The sequence below is a fragment of the Camelus dromedarius genome, chromosome 8 (genome assembly GCF_036321535.1).
Source record: "Camelus dromedarius isolate mCamDro1 chromosome 8, mCamDro1.pat, whole genome shotgun sequence".
In the NCBI taxonomy this organism is placed as follows: domain Eukaryota; kingdom Metazoa; phylum Chordata; class Mammalia; order Artiodactyla; family Camelidae; genus Camelus; species Camelus dromedarius.
Window position 1 is genome coordinate 34689128 of NC_087443.1, and position 17137 is coordinate 34706264.

General features: G+C 34.7%; 1 protein-coding gene across 6 annotated transcripts in view; it reads right to left on the minus strand.

Moving 5' to 3' along the window:
• Positions 1-2183: 2183 nt before the first annotated feature.
• Positions 2184-17137, minus strand: part of TET1 (tet methylcytosine dioxygenase 1) — a 110431-nt gene continuing 95477 nt past the window's right edge. For 4 of the 6 annotated variants that reach the window (XM_010985816.3, XM_064488109.1, XM_064488111.1 and 1 more), the window contains 5 exons: positions 16920-17006; positions 14042-14131; positions 12029-12166; positions 9161-9509; positions 2184-5866 (listed from right to left, as the gene is read on the minus strand). In XM_010985816.3, the coding sequence (XP_010984118.2) occupies positions 4857-5866; positions 9161-9509; positions 12029-12166; positions 14042-14131; positions 16920-17006 (1674 nt within the window). In that variant the 3' untranslated portion in view covers positions 2184-4856. The remainder of the gene's footprint in view (positions 5867-9160; positions 9510-12028; positions 12167-14041; positions 14132-16919; positions 17007-17137) is intronic. The other 2 variants (XM_031461182.2, XM_031461181.2) reach the window with 2 other exon arrangements.

Here is a 17137-nt window from a genome sequence, read left to right on the forward strand (position 1 = left end):
TCTTATGGAAGAAGGGAAAATTAGGAGTGGCGAAGGTAAGAAATACACTTGGATTATTTGAAGGAACAAAAAACATGCCTTCTTAAGTGAACAATTTTATTTGACGGGGTGCCCAGAAGAAGCAGGTATTGAAACAAAGTCATCTAGATACTGGAACGCAGAGAGTTAGTGTAGAGTTTAATGTGGACAAAAAGAGTGATGTCCTGAATAAAAGCCAGTTCCACTGTCTACAAAAGTAACAGAGGAACTTAGTCCCCATTTTATTCACAAGAGAAAAGCAAAACGATTCCAATGAATCTAGATACATTCTAAGAAAATACACAAGTTCTACTTCTGATAAATGACACACTTACTCTTTCTGAATTGCATTCCAGAGCCATGAATGGCATCATTTTCTAAAACTTAGAACAAAGCTCAACATGGAGCACAATTTGATTTAGATGAATCCAGACTGCTAGAGGAATCAGGGTATTGATTCTGTCATTTGGTTAAGTGTGCCACACCACTGACACTGAAATTACACAAGTTCAATACACGTAAGGGCAAGTTTAGGAGCTGTGCACAACATGTAGACAGCCCTATCAAAATAAACTATGCTGGGACTTAATTGTAAGGCCAACAAGGCAAGAGGTGTGAATAGACTGTACAGCTATGGCTAGATAGTATATACAGTGGAAATAAACTTTCCCCAATGATACTTTCCAACCATTCTTTTTATAAGTCCTTATATATGTAAAACACCTATTCCAGGAGAATTAAAAACCTGTATTCTATCAGTACTTGACATTTGTTTATTGAAATAGCAAATAGCACTATTGCCACATTTTGTGGGATGAGTTAACAGGACACCTTCAGAAGTAAAAATCAGCTAAATTTCCCACACAAGGCCCACAAAATTCGGCAGGCAGGGAAATTTTGATCTAATTTCACTTAACTTCTTTCCCTGAACCATTCAGAAAATAACCCAAAGCCATTTGATTTTTGACTTGTACCAAAAATAAGGTTATTTCACAGCGATAAAATTCCCTGTGGGCGAGAAGATCGAGTTTGTTTTCCTATAGTCCTCCTAACCTCAACGTGGCCTTCATTTGATTGTTTCAATTTTAATTAAAACTCTAACATCTGCTGTCTGGGCCCCTGCGATTGAACTGCATGACTTTTAAGATGCCCTCCAGCGCTGTGAGAGGCCACTACCACATTACCCTATTTCATAATTCATGTCATAAATTTGTACAAAAGATCAAAACTCGCAGTTGTACTAAACCTAGACAAAGATTTCCATGCGTCAAGAAGTTGTGAAATAGAAAGTAGCTATATATTAAAGGTAACATACAGCTACTGATTTACTTGGCACATTCAAAAGAAATGCTGTGCCTATTATTGATGGAAGTCATCATGCAATGTTAAAAGTTTGTCCCAGATAAGAGATCTCAATATAATTTAAGAAGACTAAACGTAAATAGGGTTGGGGTTATTTTCATACATGCTATTGTGAAATAAATGATAATCAGTAGGAGTCCACTGAAGTATTAACATTAGAAAGTAGGTTACTTCATATGAATTAAGTCAGCATCTCATTTACACAGGGGTATGCATTCAATTAAGTATGTATTGGGGTTATGTCTTAAGTAAATTGCTTATGAATCTCATCTAATTGAAATTCTATATTTAACAAATGAAATTATTTCATCCACATGCAGATTGCATAATAAAGATGTTGGAAGGTTAATATGCAAACATTTTGCTAACATGTTGCAAAAATTTACCTATAGCTATAAATTTTCAGCTAGCCTCACTTTCCAATAACAATATATTTCAGTCAGGTTTATGGCATGATGTATTGGTACTTTGTTGCTGAATTGGAAAGATGTAGGTGAGGCTGATAAGCACAAGGAAAAAATTTTTTCATTGATGGTCTGAGAGCCATTAAAAATGGGATTTTGAAGGGCAGTGGGACATTTTGTAGGATTCTACAACAGGCAAGAGTTGTTCTCTCATTATAGTTGGTACATTTATAACATGTTAGGAACAGTCTGGGCTAATTTCGGGGTATGTATCAGTGAATTATCATACGATGAACAAAGACGTAAGATTAAAACCCCATCTTGAGTGCTACAAAAGTGGTAAAACAAAAGATGATATTACAGTAAAACAGAGGTGTAGAAATAATGTTAGATGACCAGTTTTCTGAGTGAAAATGTCATTCCAAACAAATTTATTTCCTTGATTCATGAGAAAGAGCATTCTAAAAACAGTGTACCAGCAAACAATCACAATGCTGCAGAACATTGAATAAGCATGAACTTTGAAAATATCACAGGGCAGACAATGGGATGGTAAACTGTAAAATTTATGAAATAGAGTTGAACAAGTTAGGAACCATGTGTGGTTCCCACCACAGAGTTATATCAGTTGAGGCAGGCCATTCATGGTGTTAATTACAGTAACCGAATGGTAACATTTTAGTTGAGACTGGATATTTTCATGTACTGGTTTTGGTAAACTGCAACTAACTCCACAAATCCCAATATTCCTCTAAGTCAACATAGGTGCTTCAAATTTAGATTGTTAAGGAACTTGTTTAAACTTAGTGACAAACTGATTTGAATTGCTGCAGATATATTACAATGGATTGTTTTGAAGGAAATCTGCTGGTTTTTGAAAAATGTGTAAAAGTATCTTTTAAGATTTTAATTCTTCAAGTTTACTATGTCATAGGTGGTGATTCAAGGAAAAACAAAAGCTAATACTTAAATTTGGCAGCCAATCAATAAGAATTGAATGAAAGAATGGATAGATGGGTAGGATGGATAAAGGATCTTACAACTTTATCCACAAAGTCTGGTGAGGAAATAATTTCTAGTGGGAGCTAAGGCCTAAAGTCTAAAATGAAATATCACAAGGGTGTATTCCTGATAGTCTAATACTAGTAATATCTTATTGAAGCAGCTGAAACAATAAACAATCACTTATTTATATACTCATATGTATAAGAAACCTTAGGCTCACAAAAATATACATGTTTTAAAACGGAAATCTAAGGCACACAAAATACTAAAACAAGTCAATGAATTACTCTATTTTACATATTCAAGAAGCAGAAATCTACTTGACAAGATGATGGTCTATCAATGGACATTTTGTTATTTACAATCCCTTCATATTCCTTTAGTCAAAATTAGTCAAAAGCTTGAAACTGATACTTTGCACCATAAATTATTTTAATATAAGTTACAATGAGTTTTATTTTAGATAGCTTGTTGGAACTGTTTGCTTTTGCACCAGAATTTTGAGTATTAGCGGTTGTGGGCTTCCTATGGCATTTCCAAGGGAGAAGCACCATTTGGTTTTCCATACCCCCAAGGAATCTGACACTTTGTTATAGCACCTCTGCATTTTAACAGAATCAAGTATTTCATTTAAATTTCTTGTTCTAAATGTTTTGTTTGGGCAATCTCTTTCGTTCTGCTATAAAATGAGTCAATAAAGGAATGGGAATAAAGGGAGGACTAACTAAAATGAATGGAATGCTTATTTTCGTGTTACTTAGAAAAAGATGAGTTAACACTTCCCCAAAACCAATATGCTTAGATAAACTATTCTGGCTTAGCTCTTAATGGACAAACCATATGTATAATACCATTCTTACTGTTTATTTGGGGTGTGGGGTGTATGATGGTGATATGAAACTTGTTTTCCAAAGATTTCTACAGGAATTTTGTTTTTAGTCTGTACCAGAATGACTTTCAGAACAAATAAGGCCATTTGGGGTGGATAGGGTTCTTGCTATTTAATTTTTGTATTTTATCACCTTGAAACTTTAGAAGCATTTGACTCTTTGGAATCCTTTTATGTCCCACCTCCTTTTAGAAAAACCTTTCATGGATTATATTGAGAAAGCTGGGGTGAAAGTAAATTAGGGCCACTGTTGCTCAATGAATCAGAAGAAACCACTCTTATTTAGTTCCAAAGAAAGGACTCAATATTGGTGATATGCTTCCTAATTCAAATTTCAGAGAGAATTAACAATTTTTGCATGACCTAACTATTTTATATAAGTAGCTAATCTTTGAATGAGAAAGGACACATTAAAAAAAAAAACACAAACCATATACATGATTAGAATACATATTGCAGTTAACAAGATGGAACTCTACACAGCAAGAATAAATGATTTCTCTTGTATGCAAATATGCACAAACAATAAACAATAGGATTCTTATACTACACTATTTCAAGTTACTTTTAAAAATAGAAAGTGCTTTTAAAATATATATTTACAATTTATGAACAGCCTCCAACCATTACTAACAATAATGAATTATTTTATACAGGAGAGATATTTTAAGAGAAAACATTTCATTGGTTTATTTCAAAGGAATATGCCGATTTTCTAGCAATGATTGGAAGATGTTGGAACAATGGCACCATGAAATAATAATTCAGCTTATTTTTGTGTCGATGTGGTTAAGCACCAGGAGCTGTGTAGAGTTAACACTGTGTCTTAATTTTACATCATAGTACATGAACCTGTTAAAATCCTCTAAAAATGACTCGTTTCATAGTAAACAATTTAAAGCACCAAACTGAGTGATTCTATCAAGGTTAACACCTAACCAAAACATTTCTTTATGTATTGAAAACTATAAAACTTTTATTTTTGCTTAAAATGTGCACCTTCTACCAATTGTCAAAATATAGTCACAGTTAAGAAATACCCACCCCAATTTTTTTTTTTTTACCTCAGCCTTCAAATGGGTGAGATGAAGATATAGTAAACGACAACATGACTTTCTTTTAAAAGCACCTTGAAAAAATACACTGCACTCGCAAAGGCATTAAGGGGAGAAAAGCCTTCAGACCCAATGGTTATAGGGCCCTGCAACATGTGTGAGAGCGTAAGGGGACACGGTGACAACATTGTCATGGGTTAATGTTAATGCTTTATGAGAAGGAATCTGGTTAAATTCATTCACTTCAGGGAACAGTTCAGGACCCTCGTTAGCTGCCTGGTCTTTCTGCTCTGAGGCTTTAGTTTTCTTATTCTTAGCTTCCTTAGCCTCGAACTTAATCTTGTTTAGTTCGAAACCGTGTTGGGGCTTATTCAGGTTTTTGTGCTGGTAGAAGACAAGCGAGAGCCGCGTAGGGTGATTCCGGTTGGGGTGTTCGACAGGAGTCGTAGCATGAAGCTCTCGCCGAGCGCACTCAATCAAAACGGAGCCGTGAGAGGGCGCTATTGCCACCCCACCAATATTGGCATCCAAGAAGATGTGCTCGCTGTCTGACCAATACTCCTCAATGTGGGGCAATTTCTCCTCAGCAGGTGACAAGGGGTCGTCTGATAAGGGGTCATCTGATAGAGGCTCATCTGCTTCAGAATGCTGCTCATCTTCTTCCACCAGGGAGGAGGCAAGTTCATGAGGAGAAGTGATGAATGGGGGCTGCTGGTTTGGCTTAGAAGTTAGCTGCTCAGATGGACCAGTAGGAGGCTCAGAATAACCCAGGGAATCTGTCATGGGAGTAGACAAGGTAGGAAGAGGAACCATTTCACCAGGTTGTGCAAATCCAGTGCATTCCCCAGCAGCTACGTTAGCACCACTGTGTCTTGCAGAAGGCACTGTGCAGTGGGGATTGCTACCTTTTTCTGAAAACCCGTAGGAAACTGATGCATCATTCTTAAAAGGTGCTGTTGTGATCGAAGCAGTCTTAGGGCACCAGGAGAAACCTGGAGCTAAGTTTGCTTCTTTCACTGGGTGAGGAATGAATGGGGTTGGTGAGTAGATTTTAGTGTTGTCCGAACTTTTGAAGATAAGATGGGGTTCAGTTTCACTTTTTATTTCAGGTTGCAGGGTCTCTGTTTTACTCCCTAAACAGAGAAAAGGACACCAAATATGAAGATAAATACAGACTAGTTTTGGTAGTTGTTGTCTCTAAAGAGTATTTTTAAAGAGAAGTACAAAGAATAATAAAACAAAACACTGATGATGGCAATGTTGGCTAGTTTTGTCCTATTATTGTCTTTCTTTATTGTCTGTCTTTAAGGCTAACATATGCACACATTAAAAATTGTAGGTAGTTTTGGTATGTTTTTTCCACCCAATATTTTTTTCTTAAAGAATTCTTTCCTTTGGAAATAATTATAAATAAATTCACAAATTTAGCCAGAAGGATGTCCATTGTCTAAAATAGTAAGATGTTAGAAATGACCTAATTGGCTGTGAAGTAATACTTAAACTATACACTGGAATACAATGCAGGTGATAATACAATGACAAAAAGCAATATTTAACTACCCAAAGAGCACTTTAGATACATTTTAGATACTGCATGACATCATTTGTTGAAAAAGTAAAAATAAGTAATAGTTTACAAAGATTTCTGGGTAATCAAAGCATCATAACTGGCAAAATTAATTATTAGGTAAAGGAAAGTCATGTAAAAAAATTATCGGTAACCCTCAGAACAAGAGCAGTTAAGCTGTTTCTTCTCACTAAGTAGGTAGAGCGTTATTATGACATTGGCCATTGTGGGTCATCTGCCCTGACATATATATCAACACTCACATCAAATGGAAATATTTTTTCTTGAGGATATTCTCCCTCTTTTGAGGTTCTAAAAAAAGATGTCTGAGAGGCAAAAGCAGTGGATTTTAAGGACCAAGAAATAGCAAACGTAAGATCGGAATATCTGTAATTTTCCCTCAGATGATACAACCTGGAGACACGACAATTCTCATTTCTAAAGAGAACCTACACATAGGACCCAAGGAGTGGTATATCAAAAAATCCATCCTACTATCTATGGCTGCATCTACTATTAGAGGTTATGTTGTCAACAAAATATAAATCACAGGAGGGCAAGGTTTTAAAAAGTGATGAGTCTTAATGATTTGGTTAAACCTTTAAAAAAAAGTTCTTATGGGTAAACTAATGAGACGACAAGAGGTTATGGCCCAAATATTGTACATATGGCTACTTATAGGGTATATATTATATTTTTTAAAATAGCATGTAAAGATGCTACCGGGGAATGACACAAAGGTGAAAATGTTATGAATGCTATTAACAAGCAGTATGTGGGGGAAGGGTATAGCTCAAGTGGTAGAGCACATGCCTAGCAAGCCAATCCCCAGTACCTCCACTGAAAAATCAAATAAATAAACAAATAAAACCTAAAAAACAAAAACAAACAAACCAAAAATAACAAGCGGTATGGAACCAGAAATATGAATCCTAAAATAAACCTAAATAAAATATCTGTAAAGTGGAGCTACAAGGAAAAAGGAATGATTATTCTCCCTTGCCTTGCCTCTTTACTATCTCTTTACTGAATCTTTCCCAGTGTTATAGAAATGTCGGCACTGCTATTTCTCTCACCTTAAAAAAAAAAAAAAAAAAAAAAAAAAGATTACTTCTCTTAAAAATATAAAAATCAAAGATGTTAAAGAATATCCTGTAATTCTAAGTCTGAGTATCAGCATAAAATCATAGTGTATTTTTCCTTTAGGCTCCTTGGAGGAATGGCTGGTTTTAGATATGGGGCAGGATTATGTAAGATGAGCCTGGAACATCTTGTCAGAACAGAATCTAAGGAAGTTATCAAAGACAATCAGGGTCAGGACAAAGAATCAGAAGCCAGCTTATGGGATTCTACCAATCAAAGATAGGAATTTGAATTTAAGAATCTGAACTTGAAGTTTAAAGCATTTTCAAATTTAGTTGGAAGAAAAATCTACTTAATATGAATTGAAACATAAATTATGTTTTTAAAAAAACATGAGATCAAAATGATACTAAGTTTTTTTTTTTTTAATTGATCACACTGTAAGATGCTTGGAAAATAAGTTGTATTCTTAAAACTGGTGAATAAAGGCAAATAGCTAAGCACTTACAATAGTTTGATTTCCTAATACGAGCCACACCTCAGAGTTAACAAGTTATGACAAGAACAGTGTTTCTTCTTAAGAGAAGATCAGAAATTAGAAAAAGAATGAAAAACTTTGTTAGTTTTTTTTAGGGGGGTGCATAATTAGGTTTATTTATTTCTTTATGTTTAGAGGAGGTACTGGGGATTGAACCCAGGACCTCCTGCACGTTACACAGGCGCTCGAGCACTTGAGCTATACCCTCCCCCAACTTTGTTATTCTTAATGATACAGAACATGTAAATCTTGACACTTGTTGCCTCTTTATAATCACCCTACTTTTCTATTCTCCGCCCCACTTGACTATAATTTCAATCCAGTAACTGGAATGTTTGGTTTGAATCAGATCATAACCCTTCTCTATTCTGAAATCTCCAGGAACCTTCCTCGCACTCACAATATAGGCCAAAGTCTTTACAGCAAACTACAAAGCCCAAGATGCACTGCTCTGATGTCCCTCCTACCTCTCTGATCTCACTCCCTACCTTTCTCCCATTTCACGCTCTGCTCCAACCACACTGACCTCCTTACTTACATCAAGTATTCCAGGTAAATTCCTGTCTCCTGAACTTTGCCATTTTTACTACCAGGAATGCTATTTCTCCGAATAAAAACACTGCTGATTCTTACTTCCCTTAGGTCTTCACTCAAATGCCTCCTTCCTGGTGAATCCTTTTTTTTTTTTTTGACAGCCCCATTTAAAAGAAATTCTCTCACAGCACCATCTCCCCCCGCTTTTTCACTGTTACATTTCTAATACCTAGAAGAGTCCAAAGTGGTGCTAAGTAATGTTTGTTGACTGGATGACTAAAATTGATGCTAAAGTTGATCAAATAAGATCTGCAGTGAAGTGATGTCATTTTACGTATGTTGAGAAGGAGCAGGGCTTTAAAATAGCTGTGGAACAATAAGGACTCTTTTTTTTTTAAACATATATAGAAAAAAAACAAGAAATACTGAAGGTTCACTTTTTTGTTGACTTAATTTTGGCAAGTATGTAGAAATATACTCAGTGTTTTAGTTTGAACTCTATGTAAGAATAATACTTCTAAGACTATATAAGATTTAACTTGATTGATTGACATCTAATCTAAAGTTTGTCCTGTCATAATGCCTTATTCCTAAGAGAGTAGAGCAAACATGAAAGAGAAGAAAAATAAGATGCAAAGGGCACGTGCAAATCCTTCTGCCAATGAAAGGTGTGCATAGAAAATTAGCAGTCTACGTGAGCCTTACCGAAAAGTGGCAGCGATGAAGCCTTACTGTTATTTGTCATCAAATTATTTTTCCGCTTGATTCGAGGAATAAATTTCTTCTCCACAGCCCTTATCTTATGCGCGAGAACCTCTGTCATCATTGCTGCTCTCTTCTTCCCGGAACGGGGAACTGGCTGAGTAAAACGTCTTCTTTTCTTGGGGCGGGGTGTGAGGACCTCGATGGCCCCAGATTTGATCTTGGCTTCCATTCCTTCCCTTGAGCCAAACTCATCTGTGTCTGAAAGTTTATAAAGAGGCAGCACGTGCAGCTGTTCATCTTGAGGAATAAAACCCAATGAGCGGTTATCTTCTCGTGTTAAAGTACAGACCTGATAGAAGAAAACATGAAATGGGAAATAGAGATCCTGCACATTCATCGTAGTTATTCTTATCTTCTTACTGTTGCCATTGAGAAAGGGATCTATATTTCCACTTAATTTTCAATAGGCTACTACTGCTATTTTCATTTTGGAAAAAACGTTATATAGCAAGCCACTCAATGCTATTGAGTTGAAGTAACTCAATTGTTTGTAAGCTGACCAGTGTGATTTTTTATACTGCCCCCTCCAGACCAGTATAATTATGATTTGATTTTATAAGTGCATGATATTATACATGTTTACATATTTTATAATATATTAAATATTAAGGCTTCTTTTTGTTACATTCCATCTTCTCTCACTGCCTAAGTTAAGTAATGGTTACTGAATTGTTCAGTGCCTGCATATTAAATACTAATTAATAAGAAGATACTATGTTAGCCTAAACATCACATTATTTCTTTTCTTTTTTTTTTTTTTTTTTTAACAGATGTTTCATTCTGGGACATATTATTTCTTAATATTTAAATAATGCCACATTCTTTGGATAGAGATGGCTTAATTATGGTGAATTTTCCATTTACTGTATTTTTCTCTAGAATTTGTTTTCACTTCTGCTTGTAAGTAGAATTTGTCAATTGATAATTTTTTCTGTCTTCCTTGTCAAGATGATTTTTTTTTCACTAAATAAGTTGACAGATATTAATAAAGCAAGAGAAGAAGCACAAGAGATTTCTCTTTCTACCAGGACTTATGTTCTAATACTTAAAAAAGTTAACTAAAATGTTTTATTTCAGTAAGTTTCCTCCTACTCCATTTGGCTGCTATTCCAGTTAGCAGCACATCACTAAGTTTGCCTGTCTTTCTCTTGGATGTGAAACAGGGCTTCTTAGGAAACTTCTGGCGTGAATATAACCTGTCTCAGCCTTTTCCTTAGGAATGATAATTAATTTTCAAATGTCTTTAAAGATCCATTAAAAATATATCCAATGGTTTCAATAAAAAGCATTTATCCAAGAGCTATGATCTCCTTCTAAGACTGCAGAGTGTTCTAAGACTAGAAATAAATAAAATACCCAGATTTGATTTCTCAAGGCTGATAGAATTTGATGAACACAGAGGGTAAAGTAAGCTAAAGGTTTTTAAAATCACACTATTTTCTCAGTATCTATAGTCACATTTACCAGCAAGACTTGAAACATTGAACTTTTTTGGGTGTAATTTATTAATAATTTTTAAATAGTTATGTTAAAAATTAGAATCTTTTGCCCACAAATGTTTTCTTCATTCAATTTCTTTATTCACAGAGAGACTAAGAAGGGAACAAGGACTAGGAATGAGCATGATTACAAAGGCTAGGGAAACAGGGTGGAAGGAGAGCTGGCAGTAGAATTTCAGAAGTTCAGGTTTTCAGAGATGGGGAAATTTGGTGTCACACCAAGTTCTAGGTACAAACCTCACTGCATGAGAAATGAGAGCAGTGAGAAAAACAAGCACTGAATAATACATAAGAGAAACACAAGAGAAAGGGAACAAAAATTGAGTTAAACTTTGAACCTAATCCAGCCTGATCCCTAATATTCTATAGTGAGGGATCTCAGGTAAAATGTACTAGTTCAACATGATGTTGAATCACTCCTTGGCTAAGATTCACCTGGGTGGATTTACAAAATTTCAACACGTGCAAATAACATTGGTCTCAGAGACCAAAGTCAACATCAGTGAAAGAGTATTATAGGCAAAAAAGATATTTTGGCCCCTCAATCTATTACTGACAGATCTCACTGATCAAACAAGGAAGGCTGCCTTTGAATGAAACAGATTGTACACCTCCAATCAAACTGTAACAGTCTGTCTCATGTGGGGCCAACCAACTGGTGTAGTGCAGAAATGGAGGCAATCACTCTCTATTAATCTCTGTTTTACTACGTAAGAAGAAAACTACTTGAGGCAAACTCAGTTCCCTTATAAAAGGACTATTGCATGATTTTTTCCAGGGTCTTCTCCCTAATTTGAGTATCTCTTGATTGACTTCATCCTATGGGCATGTGATTCTTTTCATGGCTATAAACATAGCATATGCACCTAAGCACAATTATTTCTGCTAATTTTAAAATATTAATATAATTTTACATCTACTGCCATTAAAAACCAATACATATAAAAATAAATTTGGCATAGTTCCTTCACAAAAATCCTGAAGTATAGATGGCAGGAAAGAAACATTAAGTTGCTTAACTTCCTACCTACCAGTTTGATAGCACAAAATGGTTGCTTTGAATAATGATGTACCACTACCTCCCAGAAAACCTACTGCAATGAAATAACGCAAGACTTTCATCAAAATATTTAAGGCTGGTTCTGTAACTTTTTGGAAGTGCTTCGATAATAACTTAAATAAATACTAGTGATAAACACACCAAGTGGAACAGAACATAAAATCTGATTTGTTATAATTATCTTTAAGGATCTCAGCCGAAGTATAGAGCGATGGAACTTTTAATATCAAGAGCCACTCAGGTACATACCACTGTACTTCCATTATTCATGTTATGAATGTCCCTGTGGGGGTGGGCACAGAAGTCTAGGCAAGCAGTGACCCCAGAGAAAGGACGACCATCTTTGCTGCCAAGCCGACATTCTCGGGCAACATGTTCATATGCCACCTGAAAAAATAAAAGTATGACCCACAGTTTTAAGAGACAGAAAGAATCACCTTCAGTAAAGAATAAGAAGTCACTTTTTGACAAGTTCCTAAGTTAGTTACGTTTTGTAATTTCAGAGACTTCTGACACCACAGTATATTATAGCAGTGAATGTTTAATAATATTCAGGGTAAAGAATTTGAGACTATGTGGACTAAAATGACAATCACTGACTGACTGAAGGCAGGGTGAGGACCTTAATACCTGCTGGAGGTGGATAAAGAAGTAGAGTAGCCTAAACTATTTCAATAGGAGGAAAGACTAATATAGTACATTAATCAAGTATGCAGTTTTCAATGTCTATAAAAAGTAAATGGACATTTATATTGATGAACCAGTATAGAAGGGAAATTTATAACTCTTTTTAAAAGGAAACGTTGGAATTTAACAGCATGTTAGTCATGACAGTACAAATAAATATTTTAATTTTTTATAAAATATTTTTGAAATATGGAACCCTGGTTATGTTTAAAGTAAAGTATTTACACTTATTTTCAACTCTGTCTGATATTTGATTTGCAGTTATTTTCTCCCAATCTGTTGCTATCTTTTTACTTTCTTTAAAAAATGTGTTCCCTTTACCCCAGTTTTATTGAGATACTACTAACATGACGTATTTAAGCTCAAGTTGTACAGTGTGATGATTACATACATGTATGTATTACAAAATGATTAACACATTAAGGTTAGTTAACATCAGAATCTATTCACATAATTATGATTATTTTGTGTGTGCAGCTACAACACTTAAGATCTCTTTGATTATAGCCAAGCTGTGCATCAGATCCCCAGGTCTTACTGATCTTATACCTGGGAGTTTGTACACCTTGAGCAACATCTCCCCTTTTATCTCACCACCCATTTACTTTCTTTTTTTGTTTGTTTGTTTTATGAGGGAGGAGTGATTAGGTTTATTTATTTATTTATATTTGGAGGAGGTACTGGGGATTGAACCCAGGACCTCATGCATGCTAAGCATGCACTCTACCACTTGAGCTATACCCTCCCCCTCCATCCACTTTCTTAATGATGTCTTTGAAACACAAAATTTTTACATTTTGATGACCTATTTTTTTCTTAATTTCATTTCTGGATTGTCTATTGCTAATGTATAGAAATACAACGATTTTTGCATATTGATTGCGTATCCTGAAACCTTGCTGAACTCACTTATTAGCTATAATAGATTTTTGTGTGTGCTTTGTGGGTGGGATGGGGGAGTGCAGATATGCAATTTCCACATACATTATCAAGCCATCAGCTGGTAGAGATTATTTCATCTCTTCTTTTAATCTGGATTTCATTTACTTGCCTAGTTACCCTGACTAGAACCTCCAATAAAGTATTTAATAGAGGTGGTGAGAGTAGACATTCTTGTCTTGTCATTAGGCAAAAAGCTTTTAATCGTTCATCATTATGATGTTGATCCAATCCCCTTCTATTGCTAGTTTGTTCGGTGTTTCCCTTAATTATGAAAGAGGGCTGAATTTTGTCAAGTGCCTTTTCCGCATCTATCGGGACAAGTGGTCTTTGTCATCTGTTCTGTTGATATGCTATAATACATTGCTTAATTTTCATGTGTTATATCTATCACGTACATCTGCCTTTATAAGTTATTTCTAGAAACAATCATAATTTTATCACTTTGGGAATTTAATTCAATTATCATAATAGGAAAACTTATTAAATAAGAGTAGATAATTTTTTAAACCTATCTGATGAAAATAGATCTACACTGAAATTCAAATGTGAAAAAAAATTTCTATCAATAATAATTTTGTCTAGCAATAAATTTCAACCATGTTTAAGAGTGCTGTGTAAGGTCCCAAAACATACCTGGTTGTGGTAAGCAACCGGAGCATACTGCTTATAAATTGGAGCTAATTCTGTAGCCAAACTCTGTAAATTATCTTCAAGATTTTTCTCCTATAGGAAAAGACAGTCCAAAAAAGTTGTTTCATAGTAACATGAATTATGAATTTATATAAGATATGAAAATGAACTATATACATCATTGCTGGTGTGTGGTTGATGCAAAATTCATACTTACCCTGATAAATGAGCTACCGTAGAAAATAATGTTTTTTTTTGTAAAAATCTAAACTATTATTGTCATGCTTGAATTTAGTCTTTTAAAATTAAAATTCTATGTTACCAGCTAATGAGAAATTTAAATGGTGTTAGAGGTAAGTTGCAAAACTGCTCATATTGCTAAAAATGAGAACTATATTTTATATTTATTCAACAGTACAGAGCACTTGAAGTAAATCAAGACAACTTCCCTGCTAGCAAGGGGAGCTATGGGAGAATCCTGACACAGTGCAAGTTTCTATAACAGATGGGAGAGCAACACACATAAGGTACATACTTTGTATCAGAGCCTGTGCTAAGAGCTTTAAATACAATAAGTAGGCAATGGGTTATCTGAAACCAGTGTTTACTACATATTGGCTACAAATTGAGGAAGATCTAATGGAATTATGGAGAAGCCATAAAACCATATCAAGAATCTGGATTCTAATGACAGTAGAAACACTGACTTTTTCAAAGTAAAACTGTCGTGACAAGAGTATCAAAAATGTCACTGATGGCAGTATGAGGTACGAAGCAGAGAAAGGAGCCTTTGGCAACAATGGCTGGAAGACCACTGTGATAGTTTTTCAGAGATGATTATATACTAAATCAACGAACAGTCACATCAAGGGAAGGCAAATGAGAACTGACAGCAAGGCTGAAGGAGGGACTTAAGGTTTGAAGGCTTCTGCCTTATTGGAGATTTGGTGGATGCTAAGAACTCAGAAGGAAAACTTTCGTGTGGATCAGTTCACTACTGGTATGCAGCAGACTATTATAGAAGCCAAAGCCACACAGCAATGTACACGTGGGAGGTTAATTCTTGACTGCTTTTTACAAGCCTCAGTTTTGGCAACTGTAGAGTATCAGTGATAATCCTTTTGGTTTCTTACATTTATGTTGGTGCTTTCATTGAAAAAGAAATTCATATATATAGGGTCTATATCTGGATTGTTCCATTCATCTGCCTACTTAATGTATCTGTTACTTAATGTAACAATAAATATAGTCAGGGAAGTCAAAACCCTATTTTAAAAACACTTCCTAGCTATATTCAGACATTAATTATTCCATTTATTTGGGGAAAGCACCAGAATTATGAATTAAATACCTATTAAAAAGATTTTACTGTGTATTTTAACACTTGAAATAGTGAGTGGGATAATTGTGGCCAAAAAAACTCTTGGCCAACTCCAATTCACAGAGCAACCAGAGAGATTTCTTTAAAAAAAAAAAAAAGAGCAAGTGTAATTAGATCACTCTCTGCCTTAAAATCCTTTAATGATCTTCCAAAATTCTTGACTTGTCTTACAAGGCTGCTGATGCACCTCACTCTCCCTTGCCTGCTGAGCTTCAGACTGGCCTTTTGTCAGTTCCTGAAATGAGCAATGCTTCTTCCTGTATTGTAAACACTACATAAATGTTACTCACTGTTAACAATAACCACAAACAAAAACTAATCTCACATGAATTATATAACAGCTCTATTATTCTAGAATAAACATTTAACCGTCATGTAGTATTATTATTTCTGTATACTAACAGCTTCATTGCATAGTTTTTTTTGAAAGAAAACAAACTGGTTGATTTTATGGGAGAATTGACATCTCATTATCAAGTGTTCTGACCTTCAGGTATTTTGTATGTCCCTTACTAAATTTTTATAGTTTAGTTTTCTCCCTAAAGGTCTGATAAATGCCTTGTTAGATTTCTTCTCAGGTACTTTATCTGCAAAAGAACTCTCTTTAGAGTCATCTCTTTGTTTTATTGCAATAGATCAGAAATCTAGAAAATACTAAATACTACAGAATTTTGATTACTTCTTTAAAGGGATTATTGTCTATTTATTCTGAGCTTTCCAAAAGATGTTATATTCATTGTATTACAGATGTAGTTGGATTAATTCCTACTGTTTTATTTTGTTTTCTAATTATTCTGTAACCTAATGATTTTTAAACTACCTTTGCTGATTTATGAATGGATTTTTTTCTTTTTAAAGATTTTTTTTCCACAACTAGTTCAAAAGTTATAAATTCAATTTCTATACATTTAAAAAAATTTTAAACATACACTTTCTCCAATATGTTTCACTTACAATATCTAGAGCAGTGTTTTCCAAACTGTGGGTCATGACTCATTGGTGGGCCATGAAATCAGTTTAGTAGGTCACAACTAGCATTTAAAAAAGAAATGAAATTTTATAAAATATATTTTACTGCATCATAGTGATTCTTAGCAATAACCGTATATAATATTAACTTTGAATGTTTTAATATTATCTTTATTACATATAATAAGGCTAAGTATTGTTTTGTGATAGTTTTATTTATTTACTTCAATATATATGTATATCTGTGTAGTTGTTTATAATATAAAATGTTTTTTACTCTTGGTCACAGCACAAAGTTTGAAAAACACTGATCTTGGAGTTAATCAGTATCTAAATCCTCCCCAATCCAAACAAAGCATAAAACATTACCGCACTTAGTTCCTGTAGGTGCCCCACCCCCTCCCACTGCCTACCCACCCCTGAATTGATATGAGTATGGAATTATACTTATAGGTTGTTATTTCAATTAAAAAATGTAAGTATTCAACTTATTTAAACTTAACAGTAAGGTTGACTAATTTCTTTGCTCACCATGGCCTCGTGTTCCGGACAGATTGGTTCCGGTTTCATATATCTTCTTTCTGGATTACGTCCTTTAGTAATTCTTTCATAGTAGTGCTGTGGGTAGTAAACTTTCTGAGTCTTTGAAATGTTGGCAAATTGCTTTATTTATTCCTCCTACTTTGGCTAGGGATAAAATTCTAGGTTCTTTTAACAATGATTCTCTTTGGGGTTAGGGGAGGAGGAGG